The 17551-nt window shown below is 39.1% G+C and overlaps 1 protein-coding gene across 2 annotated transcripts in view; it reads right to left on the reverse strand.

Annotated features, from left to right (window-relative positions):
- The window catches only part of ZCCHC24 (zinc finger CCHC-type containing 24), a 106071-nt gene that overhangs the window by 75547 nt on the left and 12973 nt on the right, over positions 1-17551 (reverse strand). The window contains exons 2-3 of one of the 2 annotated variants that reach the window (XM_066324127.1): positions 13902-14102; positions 9409-9707 (exon numbers count right to left, since the gene is read on the reverse strand). In XM_066324127.1, coding sequence (XP_066180224.1) covers positions 9513-9707; positions 13902-14102 — 396 coding nt within the window. In that variant the 3' untranslated portion in view covers positions 9409-9512. Of the gene's footprint in view, positions 1-9408; positions 9708-13901; positions 14103-17551 lie in introns of those variants that run through there. The other variant, XM_066324126.1, reaches the window with a different exon arrangement.

The following is a 17551-nucleotide window of genomic DNA, read 5'->3' on the forward strand; positions in this document are numbered from 1 at the left end:
TATCCAGAGAAGAAACCACTGTGTCTTAGGTTGTAAGATGTGCTAAAGAGATATACGTCATCTTTTCTAGAGTGATTATTGAAATGGCAGAGATGAATGACATGACAGCCACTGGAGATTAAAAGAGGAAATAATGGAAAAAAGGTTGAGTTTGGAAAAGCTAGATAAGGCTTGTGCTTCTGGAAACTGTATACAAGGATATGAGAGTTGTGCTTTCCATTCCCCATCTGTTTTAGTGTGCTTAATACCCATTCTTCAGCCTTAATTCTCTCACACCAATGGAAGGCACCTTGGAAAGGAGACTGAATGGGTCAAAATATTGATCTTAGATACTCTGGAAAATAAATGAGGGATTTACCTTTAGCAGCTGGATAAGGAAAGGAATTGATTGGGAAAGAATCTCAGGAATGGAGGTGAGATAAAGAGAAGGTGACATGATGCAGAACATGGGGTCAGCAGGGTCAGACCCTCTGTGTGTGCTCCAGCAATTCTGCTGGAGTGAGACAACAGCCTGTTTCTGAAGGCTGACCATCCCAAGTCCTCATATCTGTCCTCAGTTCCTACTGAAACAAGTAGGTTTTTTGCACAGACAGAGATCAGAGCTAAAGTCTTTATTTAAGTAACCTTAGGGTGATGCTGTATGGTGCCTTCTGATTGTTTTTCAACAGCTGGGAGTCTTCAGGCAACAGCTGTCTTCTCACTTCTCTCACTTCCCTGTCTCTTATCTCTACAGCTTCTGCTTTTGGCCCTTATCAGACATCAAATGTATCAGGGGCTTGTAACAGAGACAACTATGAGGCAGAAAGAAAAGACGTGATAAGAAATGTTTATGAAGAGTGATGCTGTCATAAGATACTGCTCTTCCTCATGTAAAATAATGGCAAAGTCCAAGGGATTGTACTGAGGTAGTTTGCATCCTTCATGAAAGGATCATTTAGGCTGCCTCCCTCAAGAGCAGTGACTCTGCCACTGGTCTCCACTGTGGTTTCTGTGCACAGCCATCCTGTTGAATTCCTGTGTACAACTACCAAAGCAACTGGTTAAAACAACACAGGCTGTAATGCAAAGTCTGCACACTGGACCCAGCTCTTAACCATCCATCACCACAAGTTATGACCATTGTGAACCGCAGTTCAGATAAGAGCAGCTCATGAATAATGAACAGCCTGATAACCTGGGCCAAATACATAGTAGTGAATGTGTACATTGAAGGGCCTGTAGTTACAGAGCAGTTCCCTTTGTAGGAGGCACAAATTTCAATAGCTGTTCAGTCTGACAGCAGAGAGCTCTGGAGCCTGTGCAGATGCTAAATCACTGCTGAGCAGTGTTCATGAGTAACTGTGCCATTTGACAAGATTTACCTCTATCCTAACAAGTTTAACCACAGTGTTCCATGGAAAAGAATGCAATAATGAAAGATGTGAAGCTGTGGCACTTAAAAATCCTAAATCTACAGATTACATCTCAATGGGACTTTTGCATCAGAATTAACCTGGCCAGTGGCCTGCAGCAGAGGCACAACATGCCCAGGTCTGCAAGCACCACAGTCAGACAGATCTGGGAGAGGTGGAGCCACTGAGAGGAGGCCCCTTCTGTCAACCAGTCTGCTTTCAGTCACAGAGGAAACTTCCTGCAGCAAAGCAGCACTTTGTGACTTAGCTTAAGTCAAGTATAGTTGAAATGAGGAAAGCTTGCAATGCCTCACATGTGCCTACAGAAAAACACCTCTCAGAGTCAAAACAAACCCTGATGCATCCTACTGTTATTGAAAGTACAGAAGAAACCACTTTTAATTATTCATTATTACTGGATTATTTCATTATTCAGTAATTCTTCAGTAGTAGCAATGACTTTGGGGATATACTAGATCTGTTTAATATATCAGAGTATATATTATTATCAGAGTAACTGATAATATAATCACTCAATTTCTTCTCACTTTTGCACCAAGAATCTTGATTTGCTATCAATTTTACCTTCAAACCATCCCCCTGCTGCCCTCTGCTCTCTGAACACACACTGAAATCTAAAGTTTCAGACATTCTAGGAATCTTTCCTGATTCTTTTTTTTCCATTCTCTGAGAAACCCGATCCACCACAAGGGTGGGAGAGCTTATTGTTTTTTCGTCTGACATCTGGATTTCATTAGCAGACTCAATGCGTGCTGAATCAGGAATGGCAGCTCAGAGGAAAGCAGATGAGAGCTAAAATCACGTTAATGCTAAAAAAAAATGCCCCCTTCTCTTCTCCAACTTTACAAACAAACACAACGTGTGAGTCATGTTGTGAGCTCAGCACAAGCACTACAGCCATATTAGCTGTACCCACTAATATTGGATATATTCTACCTCAAGCACCTATAGAGGAGAACATTGTATTATTTACTTACATATGTCAATACGTAAAAAGACCCCAACCAAACTTTTCCAGTAGTTTCATGTTAATACCACTACTTTGTAGGCTTGTTGTGTCTCCTACCTTTAAATAAATTCAATAGAGTGTGAAAGGAAATAATTTATCACAAACCAACCATAAAATTACAGTCAAGACTTGCTGCTTAGAAGACTTCTGTAAACAACAGCAGCAAGAGAGACCACTTTTTTAAAAGTTTAACAGGAGCGTTAGCAGTGGCTGAAAAGTCAGACTGTTATTAATAAGCATAGCTTTCACTGCAGAACAGCAGAAATAGCAATAGAAGCAGTAACTCTGTCAGTGCTGTACACGGTGCTATGCCAACAACCTCTGGGTGACTGAAAGAGCTCATCTGATTTGCTAAGGCTGATAGTTGCTGGCATACAATATCCACCTTTACAACCTACTTTATCCTTCTTCTCCCTCCCAGTGCAGGACATCTGGCTCCTAGACCTCGAGTGCCACGCTATCTAGTCAGACAGCCCTGTCTTCTATGGGCTCTAAGTAAATGAGGAGACTCTAAGTATCATTTGTGTCTGGGTCACACAAAGAAATGGGGATTGACAAGAAGCTTTTGGTCATGTTTTAGAAGATCAGACAAGTCTAAGATAAGGAATCTAGCAAAATTACAAAATGGTAAAAAGCTGAAAGGGCAGTGTGATTACAGATACTGGAGAGAAGCTGAAAGAAAAAAAGCTGGAGAAAAACATGGAAGTCAGGCTTTGGACATTCCCCTGCAAGTCATCTCAAAAAAACTTCATATAGCATTGAGACAGGTCTCTATCCTCTCTTGAGGGCTTCACTTACACATTTGAGGACCACATGACATCACATAGGATACAACTGTGTAATATACCCAAAACAGCTAAAAATTGAGAAAAATTTTGAGTCACTAATGCAAAAATTACCAGCATGCTGTAAAACCACAGTATGGTTAGCTTCATATGTGTAACAGAATTCTGTGCTACCTCAGGAGATATGGATACCACCTCTCCTGAGAAAGGTGGCAGGTGATATGCAGGTAAATATGTTTTCCCATCACACGCCTCAGGAGAGGGATGAGGCATTTTATTTATACAATTAATTCTTTTCAAGGAAACTGGACAATCCATGGGCTTGATTTGATTTTCCTCTTTCTCAAGTTTTCTCATGCAAACACTTTGACCAGTGGCAAGTGCAGCACAAAAGCCACTGCAACCATTTTGGTGCTGGTTTGTACATAAAGAGTAGAGAGAATCTGGCCTTGGGACAGCTGACATAACAGGAGGATTTTTTTCTTGACTTTTGAGAAAACTTATGAAGACAGTAGTGAGGTTTGTCTTTTTATTCTAATCTATTGGATCTCCTTAACTAGAGTTTACAGAACTCTGTTTCAAGTAGCAGGAGTCCAACTTGCTCTAGAAGAAATAGTAAAAAGAGGAAATACAAAATGCAGGTCTGGAATGACTAATATTACACTTCAGAGTCTTTTTAACTATTTAAATTAAAGCCACCTTTCACCTTTCTGAATCTCCTTTGATCTTCTAGGAAAGACTTCTTGTTTGCCATTTATTTGAAAGAAGCCTTTCTCTTCCCCATTTTTTGCTCTTCTAATTTTTTTCGTCTCTGTAATCAGGAGTTTGGGAATAAGAGAAACATGACTCCTACATAAAATCATCTCAGAAACTCTCTCTGCTCTGATGAAGCACTGTGAGAGACTCCTTTCCTTAGATTTTAAGAGTGACAGGGAGTGTTTGGGAGGGCTCAGTGTGCACCTGGGCTGGGTGTTCTTGGCTGCCAGGTGCCGTGGGCAGCCTGCCTCAGGCGCAAGTGTTCATTTGCCTGGGCCGTTGCAGAGTTTTAACTATAGTTGCGCACCTGCAGTGTGGTTAAAATTAGAAATGGACTTGAAACCACTATTTTGTATGTGAAACCTTTGAGCCTGGGAAATGTTCAGAGTTACTCTGAACTCATTTCCAAGACTACAGCTTGAGACTGTGTCGAAGACTAGTTGAAATGTGTTATTTCTCTCTAAAATTTAAAAAAAAATAAATTATTTACCAGGCTCAATAATACAGATCTCAGAAGGTGCTGCTCTACTCCTATGCACACTCAGGGAATGAGTTAGAAACAAAGAGTAGCAAGTTTCTTGTGGAAAATCAGTCAGAACTCTGAGGATAAACTAGTTATCAAGATTATGTCATTTCCAAAATGTCTGCTGTTGCTGCTAAAATCCCCAAATGTTTCAACTTAAGTGCCTGTATATGGGCTTTATTGCTTTAGCTAATAATTTGGCACTGACCAGGCTCTGAAATAAAAGGCTTATTCTTTGTTTTCTCTAATTACTATACAAACATTTTAGCTTTCCTGCCAAATGAAGGACATTTGGAAAAAAAAAAAAAAAGGTCTAAAAACTATTTTCTTCTTTTTTTTTTCCTTAAAAAAACCCTCTACAACCCTGTGTAAAATAACAAAGTCCTATCAGTAACATGACTGATTAATTATAGTATAAAATAAAAAATATTAAGGAATGAAGTTTACTCTAAGTTTACCCCAAGCCTCATGTCTATGAAGCTGACATTTCCTGTATCAGCATAGCAGAGTCTTGTGCTCCTCATCCATGCAGTGCTGCCTGCTCTCCTGCTTCTCTCTCTCTCAGGTAGTCTGAAGGATATCTACAATCCTACCAGGCACAGATGACAATAGTTACCTGAGAAACCGTTCACATCTCATAGTAGACCTTTCTATAGCCATGAAATGAGACATATCAAAATATATAAGGCTCCTTCTACATTTATTGATACAAGCCAGATACAGCAGAATACCACCAGTATTTGTGCTATAGCAGGGACATGGAACAGGAATTAACTCGCATTTAGTATCTTAATTTCTTGAGGGAAGTGATACAATGGGAGGGACAGGCAGGACTGCCTGGCACATGCTGGCAGCAGGAAAATGAGAGGGGGCCCTTGGGTTGGATTTATGCCCCCCCAATCTACTGATGTCCTGGGACAAGCAGGAAAGCAAGGAGGGGCTGAGCTGCCACTGCTGGCTGTCGGCAGCAGAAACTGCTGATCTGTCTTCAGCCATTTGCTCTTGTTCACTGCTGTTGCTGGTCACCAGCTTCCTCCTCTGGACCGTAACTTAAAAGGAAAAGGGAGGGAGAGACACAGCAGTTCACACCCCTGACAGTCACTTTCTCCTCAACAGCCAGAGCATTTCCCATTTCCATGACACCATCCCCAGCCTCTGCTCAGACCTTGAAGGCCTTCCGTAACTGGGCATGTGGTTTATCAGAAAATGCACTTTCATTCTGGAGAAACAGGGAAACAAGGTTCTGTTAAAGAAAGGGAAAGGGAGTTGAAATATTTATACATTTGGCAGATGTGAAAATTTCTGGAATTTCAAACCAGAACACCAAGATATAAATGTTCATTTTGGGTAAAATAAGCTTTGGAAACATTTCTGAACAAATTCTTGCAAAACAAATTCAAGCCATTGCAAAGTGAAAAGCTTCCACTTCAGGTGTTAGCTTCAACTTTTGCTTTTTCAGCTGAACAACTTGTTGAAACATATTTTCCTAGAGAAAATTCCTTTGGAAAAGAAAGTTATTTGATTCATTTTTTAAATATAGGTTAAATGAAGCTACCTTTTTACAGAAAGTGTTTGTGCCTGGACATTTTGTCAGGTGGTAAGTTTAGGGGAGCCTTTTTCTCTATTTAATGTTGTAATAAATGCCTGTTTGCTTCTACTTCTATGCTTTAGCAGTATTGTATTTTGAAAGAGTATTTTATTTAAAAGCACAGTGAGGAAGGATTATGGTAGATATTAGAGCAGGGAGACAGAGATTTTGATGAACAGCGATCTTTTATTGCAGAGCATGAAATTTTAGTTAATTTTCATAAATCACCCTATGATTAAATTTCATGGAGTCACTGGAGTCACAAGCTCCTGCTCAAAGAAGGACCAACACTGAGTTCAGATGAGGTTTACTATGACTTTGTCCAGTCAGATCTCAAACGCTTCCAAGCATGAATGGAAATTCCACAACCTATATTTCACACCAAACCAAAATACTTTTATGAAGTGAGAAAAAAATTATTCACTTAATTTTCCATTATTCACTTCTTATCAGGGCAAATGAGGAATTGATAAACTAGTGTGGTTTGACCTGGCAGTTCTCCCTTTACCTTATGTATAAATCATCTTGTTGAGGGCTGGAAACCAGACCTTACCTTCCCCCTCAAGAGGAACGCTCTCAGTACTAATTTCAAAGCTAAACACTTAATTATGGTTTATCAGGAGTTTTACTGCAAACTAAGCAAATGCTGAAATGTTAGTAAACAGAGTTCATATTTAGACCAGTGCAATAGCTATGTTCAGTCTACTTCAAAGGAGTTTATAAAAGTCTCTCGGTGACTTGCACAGGATTTGGATTTGGTTTATTGTGCTCGAGTTTTAAATATAAATTATGCATGTTTAAGATAATGAATTGTAGTATTAGCATGCAGATATGCAATAACAGAAACACAAGGCTGGGAGGTGCATTGGGATGTTCTCCTCACTTGTCCCTGGACAGGATCACCAGCACAAATCTTGATTCATGTTTACCTACACTGTTCTAAAAGTCCTCCAATGATCAAGAGCACTCAATTTCCAGACCTCATAGTTAGGGCAGCCTAGCTGAAGTCCAGTACTGGAGTCATTAGCTGTGGCTGTGGAAAACAAACTGTGGCCTTCATGTGAGGCTTTATACATATTTGCAAATTTTTAATGTGGCTTTTTATGGGAACAAACAATACTGGTTCTTCAGCCTTTCAACACAAGTCATGTTTCAGAGACCCCAAACTGATTTTTCTCCTCTCCACTAAATCCTGAATTTCTGCGCCCAACCTGGAGCCAGAGGAGTTTTATCACTGCTGAATCTTTATCCAGTTCAAATGCAGGGTATCCTTTATGGTTTTTCATTTAAACAGTAGTCTTTTCCTGATATCCACCTTGTTGTTAGTTGCCAGTTTATTTGAAATTATCTAGCAAGAATCAAAGGTGAATGAAAAGTAGTTGGAAAACCTCAATGAAATGAAATCCCGTTCTGTGGTGGATGATCCAACACTTGTTACACGGCCCTTTGGTAACTATCACACAGGACCTAGGATTCCACTCCAAGGCCACTGCAAAGACCAAGCAAGCATTGCTCTCTCAGAGTTCTTGCCTTTACCACCTCTGTTTGTATTGCATTTCCCACAGGGATAAAAAAAAGACCCTGTTTGAACTCGTATTAGTGTATAAAGACTGAACTGCAGTAATAATGGCTTAGTCCTGGGCCTGAAGGAGGAGCCTGGGTTTGGCTGGATTTCCAGACTTTTGGGAATGTGATGTCAAGCAGTGTGCTAGACAGGAAAGGGGCACAGACACAGTTTACTAGGTATTTTCTGGTTTCTTTTTCACTATCCAACTGTTCTTACTTTGGTATGTTAGGGTTCAGTATCTTCTTTTCAAGCACACATTTATCAAAAAAAGGGACATAAATGCCACATACTACAGACACAGCTTTAAAACAAGGACTTTGGGAACATGCACCCAAAACAGGGTTCTTCAGATCCCCTCCACTCATGTACAGCTGTCTGAGTTATTTGCATCTGATAAATGGTTTGAATCTATGACATGCACAGCTTAGTGAGAATTTCCAAAACAGTGCACAATGGGTATTCTTTGATCTTTCAGAGTCTTAAAACAGCTTACATTTGCAGAGGTATGATGGATGTGACCAATTTATAGCTCACTATACTTTGGTTACAAGATTTCTGCAAGTCTTCATAATAAAAGTAGAAATTATCTGAAAAAAATATGTTCAGCTAATCTCAGAAATGCTGAGAAAACTTGGCAGAGTTAAGTTCAAGCATATGAGAACAAAAAAAAAAAAACAAAAAAACAAACAAAAAAAACCCAAAGAACCAAACCAGCCTGCCATAAATTTTGGTGTATATTTAATATCATGGAGCTGTGAGTGGCTCCATGTGACAAAAAAAAATTTAAAAATTCTTAGCCAAGTTTAAATTACCTACAACAGTTTAATGCAGGTTCTCAATTAAAAAAATAGCAATTAATGAAATTAGCATGTTGTGTATAAAGAGGACTCTTCAGAGCCTCACATTCATCCAGTATTTTGGAATGTGGAATTTTAGTACATGCATAAGTATTTGCAGAATGAACACCTAAAAGCTACAATTTCTTACAGAACTATATGTAGGTGAAGAAATGTGCACTATACAAAATGGAGAATCTACCTAAATGTATTTCAAAGCTAGAGAATGAAGGGGCTAGACATCTAGACTTTTTTTCATAGTTTGAAAACAATTACAGCAGAGATTTAACACCTTTTTCCTCTCTGTAATACAGGCTGCTAGGTTCTTTCTCAGCACTGATCTTACATCAGTGCCACTGCATCAGACGTAAGTTTAGCTGCTGTTTTCTTTTATTATGGGTCCCATATTTTCATTTTTACCTCTGCAAGAAGAATACGAATTTTGGTGATTCAAATACTGCTTTATTTATATCAAGGATACCTCAGTAACTCTCTAGGCTGACAGAATTGGAGCATAAAGAGGAGAGGCCTGCACAGCACCACATTAAATGCAACCAAGTATACTCTCATCAAAAACTATTGTGGAACTTGAAAAATTGAGCCCATCCAGGGTGTCAGATTCCTCCCAGAATGGGGAGATTAACCTCTCATCCTGTAACTGAGTAACAATAATGATATTTCACTCTGTTCAGTAGAGAAAAGATACATTTATTTGGAGGCTGTCACACAATATCCAAAAACATACTATAAAATGTAATATGTAGCAATTGTTAAAAACATTTTCAGAGCGAATCTTAGAATTTTCTAAAGTCTGTGATCTCCTTTAATTCCAAAGCTTTTTGAAATCTCACCTTCACTTTAAAAAGACGATGAATTCCAAGAAGTTTGTATTTGTTTTAAAAAAAATTAAGATTTCTGAGCTAAAATAAGAAAGTTAAATTTTTTTCAACTTAGTAGAGATGCTAGTTTATTCCTCACTGCCATCTTAGTCAGCCTTTGGTACCTGGAGAAATCCCAGCTGTGAATGCCTTGAATGTTATGCACCTTTGAGATCCTTACACAACCATAAGGCACAAGACAAATCAGATGAATGTTTCAGGCACGAGAGTTGCTCCAGTCTTGCAGCCAAAGAGCTGCCTGCTGAGGCAGCTCTGCTGCCAGAGATCCACTGTATCTGACCACAGGGAGGGACAGCTTCGGGGCAGCGTGATCTGGCAGACCAAGCTATGGACTAAGAAGAAAGGACTAAACTCAGCTTGACACTGATTTCTTCCACATCCTGCATGAAACCACAAAAGCAAATCTATGCAAACTCAAGCAGCCACAGCAATTACCTACTGCTCCCATTGACTTGAATTTGTGTTCTCAAGGCACTTCAGTGTTACAGGATCTGCTTCAAAGTTCACTGCTGGCAGTGGAAAGACTCCCACTGTTGGCCACATTACTATGGACCATGCCATTCATTTCAACAACAGATTTAAACATGCAGTGCAAAAAGAGACTAATAGTTTGCTGTTACATATCTGTCTGCAGCAGTATGTCTGTACTTCTGTGAGCGTGTACATGGCATTTTCCTTTGTAAGTACAATGTAAAATTGCAAAACACACTGTGCAACATTCCTCTCTCTCACAGAAACTGGGATAAATAGTGGCAGTGCATGGGAATGTGACAGCAGAACAGGTACAGTACCTCTGGGTACACAAATAAGTATTCAAAGTTTTAACAGATCTATATACATATACATATTTTTATATATCATGCAATCAACCACAAGTAAACCAGATAGGAAATCTCTCATTCATTACCTTCCTTGCTATTTAAAGAGAAACATCTTGTTTATTCTTATGGCACTATCAATGATAATTTAAGAGGAGTGGTATATTAAGAACACTGCTTTTAACCTTTATTCTCTACACATTTTTCAGTATATTCATGTCAATGAGAATTCTCTATGTGCAAGAACATCAGGGAGGTATGAGTTAGATGTTATTGTCTAAGCCACTGAAACTCACAAATTAGTTTTGGAAAAAATGTAGGTATGCTATAAAGACGATACTAAAGGTAAGTGCTGGGTTTTCTATAGGCATAATTATTGCAACGAACAGCTTTTTGCTAATGTAGGCAAATTGGAAATGATGAATCGCAATCCTAACATTGCTCTTATTTCTGGTGGTTTCTTAAACAGAAAACACCAGTTTTCTATCACTATGTATGACACAAACTACATGGTAAAATAATAGAAGTCTGCTAAATACTATTTCAATTTTCAAACAGAGAGTTGTGGACACAATATTAGACAAATTACAGATACCTGAGGTACTTTAATACTAAAGCTGGCAATTATTGTTTACAATTTTTAAACTTCCTGGAACATGATCATCACTTAAGATATAAATCTGAACTGATACATGCATTTTCATCAACTTTTACACCAACGGAAAAATAACTTTATCTTTTCAGTGGTAGTAACAGGCAGAATTAAGGGAGGATATGAAGTCCTAATATTGTTACACAGTTTCTTTGCTATGCAGAAAAAACTTCATAGAGCACCCCATTTCAGAATGTGTTTCTTATTACACAGTTTCATAAAAACAAAAATACTGTATGATTTACTGATATGCATTCTGTCCAGATCAGATTAGTTTATCTCTTTTCTCTATCCAGGTTTAAGTACTTTAAAAACACAGAGCTACAGCCCTTTTTTTGGTGGGATTTGCTAAACAACTTTTATTTTTGATAGCACTAGCAAAACTAAGCATCAAAACCTAAGATATTAAGCAGTGCATATAATGTTCAAATTTAGAAATCAGTTATTATACTAGAGTGGTGGTGACAAATGGGACTTTATAACAAAAGCCTGATCTTGCCATTGGTGCTCCCTTCTTGTACACAATGTTTTCAAGGTTTTGAACATAATTTGTGTACACAGGGTCATCCTCTTTAGAACCATCCTGAAACTCATAACACAAGGGAAGTGTGTATGTTTCTGTGAATGCTTAACAACTCTGCCTTTCTCAAGAAAACACTTGCAGATTAAACCATAAAGCACTTGCCTGTGTTAGAAGAAATTTCCAGTTGAGCAGAATCAATTTCATATCACCTGTCCCTTAAGAAACATAAACAGAAACATGCACACAACCTTCAGCAGCAGGCACTGACAAGCTCTGTTCTGGGATGCCACATGTACATGCAGTTGTGCATGTGCAAGGAGATGAAAAGCACAAGAGAAGAGCCACGAGAAGGACAGGGGAACAGAGGCTCTGTGTACTTTTTGTGAAGAATCTGGGAAAACCTGGCTTGGTTAGTCCTACAGAACGAACACTGAGAGAGGATATGATGGAATGCTGAGAGAGGATATGATTGCAGTCTATTAATACATCCTGAGATAAACACCAGGGAGGGATAAGAGCTATTTCAGTGGAGGACAATGTTGGCAGGAGAACAAATGACTCTAAAGTGGCCATGAGTTACACTCGTCCTAGAAATTGGAAAATTTCTAGTTAAGAGAGGACTGAGGTTCTGGAGCAGCTTCCCACACCAGCAACAGCAAGGGCAAAATATTGAAATGCTTCCCAAGTAAAACCTGATCAGTTTTCTAAAGGGGCTAGGTGATATGGCTGCCTGTAACTATAGACCACATGTGGTGAGAGAGCAGATGTTTCCCTGTCCAGTGTTCCTTTACTCATTCCTCCCAAACTCACAGGATAGTCACACAGTATGCCAGTAGGAAGTCTTTCCACTTCCCGGTTCACAGAGAAATTGAAGACTTTACAAATGAAATCTGAAAAAAATTATACAGGATGTGCAATTTAAGAGAATTAATGTTCCTACACAATCCTTAATTGTTCAGTTCTCCTGGATTTCTGTGTGCGTGTGTCTTCAATTTTCACTAACATGTTTAATCCCTAGTGCCTCAAACCATAAAAATACCTATGAAATAAACAATTCATTACTGCTCCAAAACTGACACATTCACTTGGGACCATCTGTGTGAGCTGCAGCTTGCACATACCGATTGTTAAGAGACCTGTTGCAATACTTTAGTTTCTCACACAGCATGGCAAAGCACAGCCATCCATCCCAGTCCAGCAGTTTCTGACTCTGCCACATATTTTCTAGTTGGAGTTTCAATTCTCTGGTTAAGTAATGTAAGCTAGTACATGGTTCTATCTTTACATTCTTCTGTACCATGCTAAATTAAGTAGATTGAACACTGAAGTATATCAACCAGAGTACTTTTGATCTCCTAGCAAAGAAAATTTTGTAGTTATTTCCTTAATGACTACTTTGAGTTATTACTCAACCTAGATTAAAATAAGAATAAGTAAAAATATTTTCAAGTGCCACACTTAAGACGGCAAACTTACTTTAAATCCAGAACTTTCATTAGAATTAATGAAAGATATACAGTGAAAGTGATAAAGTTAATCTATGAACAACAGCAAGAGGAATACACTCAAAGCTCATCTGATGTTAGACTTAATTTCATGCTGACCTTGCTCTGCTGGCAGATGTTTTTCTGCCTGTATTTTGGTTTATAAACGTCTGACATCCTCAATAGCAAATTAACTGTAGCTAATTTTAAGCAGATTAATTCTGCTGAAAGTCACACAATAAGAGGCTAGAAGGTGAAGTCATAATGAAGTGGATGCTGGTAATGTCCACATCTGTGTTTTTAAGAGTATTGGCAGCATTTTAATTTCCTTGGGACTTCACATAGGATGTTGTTGAAATTGTGAAAGTTTAAGCCAGCAACACAACTGCATCCAGATGAAACTTGAGAAAATTAAGAAACCTGGTGCACTGTTCTTGGGAGCCTCAGGAAAAAAAAATAAATTGTAGATTGGAGAGTGGTTTTACAGCACACTGGTTTATACCTCTTCTTGAAGGAAATAAATATTGCCAGCTTTGCCACTACAGAAAAGTTTTAGGAGTCAAAGACCGTCACATTTTGCGAAGAACAGCAAACCTCTTCTCTGTAGGACAAAAAAGATTTTGCACCCAAAATACCTGGTGTCTGTTACTGCAACACTGATTCAAAGTTCTCTTTGAATATAACAATTTCTTCTCCTTTAGCATATGTAACTTGTTATATTAAGTGCCACTGCCAAACTGACTACACAGAGTGCTGCCTGATAGAAAATTACAGAGTAGCCATTTTTAAAGTTACTGGAATCTACTTAGCTCTGTGCCTAGATTAACATCTTCTGTAATACTTAAAAGACAAATGAAATAGTGTACTTTGTCCATCAGCATTGTGATAAAGAATAGATTAAAAGAACACATGGCTAGCTTGGCACTTTGTCAAGATAGTTCTTCAGAGTTACTCACTCTTAAGTATTTCAGTCAAATTCTGTGTTGCTAAATCAAGGAATGAAATCAATCTTGATGCAGATTTTTTTCAGAATACTATATATTACTTACCTGGGGGCAGTCTTTGATGTAGTGTCCCTTGTTAAAGCAGAGATGGCACAGGTAGTTAGGAGGTGGCCTCTTGCTGGGTTTTCTGGCTTCTGAAGAAAGGGATAGGTCAGAGAAATGCTCGGTGAGAGAGCTTAACCCATCCACAATGTTATTAAGTGAGCCATAAGGTGATGCACTCTTGTAGAGACTGCTGCTCAGAGCCTGCAAAAGAAAACAAGTAAGTCACATGCAACATAGTACTGTATTAAGGATTGTTCTGAGGGAGATCTGAATAGGGGATAGATAAAAATAGCAGGGAAAAAAAGTGATCCTTTTCTTCTTAGGAACACGGCTGCATATTGGAGGGGAGCAATATACAGGCTATTAATAAAGAGGTTCCACGATGGCAGTGCAATGGAGCTGGTATGCCCACTATTGAGCTTCCCATGGCTCTCTTAGTCCAACCTTTCCACTAAGCAATGATTGCTTTCTTGTGTCTGACCATAATGCATTCATAGCACAGTTAGATTATGCAGGCAAAAAACTGAAAGAACAACTCACAAAACAGAACCCTTTTGTGTCTTAAACTACTTACACAAAGAATACTGAAGTCAGGCAAAGGAAAAGAACGCCAAGAAAAATGCAAAGTAACTTCCAATTTCCAATCTGGTTAATCAGACAGTCAACACAGAGTCCCATGTCCAAATAATAACAAAAAGCATTGAGAGCTACATCTGGCTTGGATTTTCTAAGGGAGAACCTGCTGTGATTTAAACATTTCCTGATAAACAATAAATACCTTGGTTTTGTACTCCACCTCAATAGCATCTTCACTCCCTCAATCTGCAAATCAAAATCAGTAGCTCCTAATTTGCTATTCAGTAGTTTTAGAACAGCAGGAAACCCATCAACACCTAAATAGGTATTCTCCCTAATGGAGACAACAAAGATTAATCCACTTTAACTGCTTTAGGTTCAAAAGAAACTGCTTAGTGGAGTTCAAAAAGAAAATGAAAACTCTTAAAAAATTAACATCATAATGAATCACTATAGAAGTAGGACCAAATACTGATTGTCCTTTCCATCCTCACATGGATGGGACACATTTCGCATAGTATTTCCACCTTAGGTCTGCAATGCTATGCTCATGTAATTCTCCTGGCATCAGAGAATTACTGCTGGCTTATGGGAAAGTGAGGTAAGAGGAGGTCCAATCTGTGCCAATTGTAGATTCAAATCTGTCGAATTCAAATATTTCAATGGAGTCTTTATATGTGTTTTCATACGTTTATGCATGTTATATATATATTTTGAAGACATGCACTGAAATTGATTTAGAGTAAAATAAATCTGAAATTAAATAATTTCAGAGATCTCAAACATTCAGAGTGCTGCACACTGAGTGTTTTCTGGGTGACAATTGCATACCAAAAAAATCACATTAAAGTTCTAGGCACAAGTACCTGGATGAGACCCAAGTATCCCTGAATTCCATCTCACCACAGATGGTGTACACTGTAAAGAAAAATTCAGCCCAATAATCTGCTTCATCCACTTGCCCTGTAGTCAAACACAACATGCTGAACTCCCCTGACCCCTCTTGCAAAGCTGAAACTGGTCCACAGCAGCAGGATCAATTCAAGAGGTCCCAGAGTGGAATTTGATCTCACGTGGGACTTCACATATGTCCTGGGACTAAAACATCCTGTGTAGCATAGTTCTGTGCTGTGCAAGATGAAGTGGCTGAGAGGAGAATCAGCCACTCAGTTTCAGGGGTTAAAGCCACAGATTTTCAAAGGAAGAGGTATTTCAAAAACGAATAAAAAGATTTCAGCTGCTTTAAGCATCAAGCAACCAAAGCTACCTCCAATGGTCACTGGAATTTATTTCTAGGATTTATTGGATGCTATTGGAATGAGAAATTCTTGGCACCAAATTTTGAAAAGGAAGGGGAAGTGCTGTGGATGCCAAAATAGTATTAATTAAGGGTCTTCAAGAAGTTCTTGTTTCCCTAGGAGCCACTTTCTCTTATATATGCTTGGAAAAATATAAAATCTTTCTTTTTAAGAGATCTTCTTGCCAAGAGATTCTTAAAGTACTTCACCTGCATTACACCCATTAGTAACTCTTCAAATTCCTTATTACCTGATTTTATAGAAGGGTGAAAGTATGGACACAGAACGTGTGAAGTCACAAATTCTTTATCTATTGCCAAAATCTGGAATATCATCTGGGGATGTAGAATAACTCCTGCCCATCAGGAGGTTGCTATTTTTGCCCCCAGGGCTAATTCAGTACAAAACTCAGTCCAAAACATATCTATCTGCTGCCTACAGTGGGCTTTGAATTGGACATATGGCATGCAGCGATGACTGTTTTCTTTCCTACACATCCTTTACACTGAGCTATTGCCCTCATTAAAAGGGCAATTCAGAACCACGGCTGGCTGCTATGTAACTCACTCCTCACACCATCAACTCTTCCTGGCATGTTTCAGGTCAATACTGAGAAACAAGGTGGCTCACTCCGGAAGCGAATCTTCGCAAACTTTTGTTTCAACCGTAGCAGCCAGAAGCTGTGTCAGAGACTAGGATCCCATCGGACTATGGGCTGCACTGACACTAAATCATACCCTTAGCAGCCACCAATGGTTCTGTGGCCAAAGAGTGGCACACAGCTCTAAAAGTGGCCACCTGGCTCATCTGGCAGGGCACCTGTGCAATGCATGTCTCAGCTGGACACGACAAAACATTCAGTCCACAGACGGCACCGTGAAACGCTTCCCTATAATCATCTTGAGGCCCAGTGTTAAAAAAGGAAGAAACAAATATAACATCCCAGAGCATGACAGTAAAGGAGAAGGTGGATATTGCTGATGTCACTGGTACTTTAAAGAACAACGCATTCCTCTGGAAAATGCCTAGACGATCCCAAGATGCAGCCCATCGCTCTGGGTACAGTCAGGCGAACTGATTCAACAGTTCCTGCCAATCTGACCTGGAAAATGGTCTTAAAGCTGTTTGATTCCAAGTAAATGTGAAAAACATATCAATCTGGCACTTGAAAGTTGCTATAAAGAGCACCAGCACAAATGGTGCTTCATCCTGTTTCTAGCTCTGGAAATTTCTAGTTCTTCAGAAAGGGACGCAGAAATAAGCCATTCCCAAACGCCAAGTTATGTAATAAGCGCAGTAATGGGAAAGTTCATCCTGGCCCCTGGAATCAAATAGTGAAAGCTTAGGGCTTGTAATGAATGTGATGAAATGGTGATTGACTCCATTTTGTCATTGTAAAAGACAAGGGGTGAATGGATATTGCTGAGATACATAAAACAGTTTTGGTTTGGGTACTTTTTTTCTTTCTGGGGCACTCAATTGAGCAGAACAGCAATTCAGCCCTTACTAAGTGTTTGTGCTGCTGCAAAGAGGATTTTTAAGAAGGGTTTTGAATAAAAACTTTGAATTAGCTTCACACCAAAAGGGGATGTCCAGGGGGGTGAGTAGAGTGCTAGGGAGAGTGTTGATGGCCTCAGACAGAAAACAGAGAGGAAGAAAAGAAATGCATTCTGACTCACTCTGGTCTCAAGTGTATTAGTACTCACCTAGGAGGTGGCAGGGAGACTGCTCCTCTCACGAATGCTACCAAAAAGCAATGACTGCTCTGTCTTCACA

Source organism: Sylvia atricapilla, chromosome 8 (genome assembly GCF_009819655.1).
Source record: "Sylvia atricapilla isolate bSylAtr1 chromosome 8, bSylAtr1.pri, whole genome shotgun sequence".
In the NCBI taxonomy this organism is placed as follows: Eukaryota; Metazoa; Chordata; class Aves; order Passeriformes; family Sylviidae; genus Sylvia; species Sylvia atricapilla.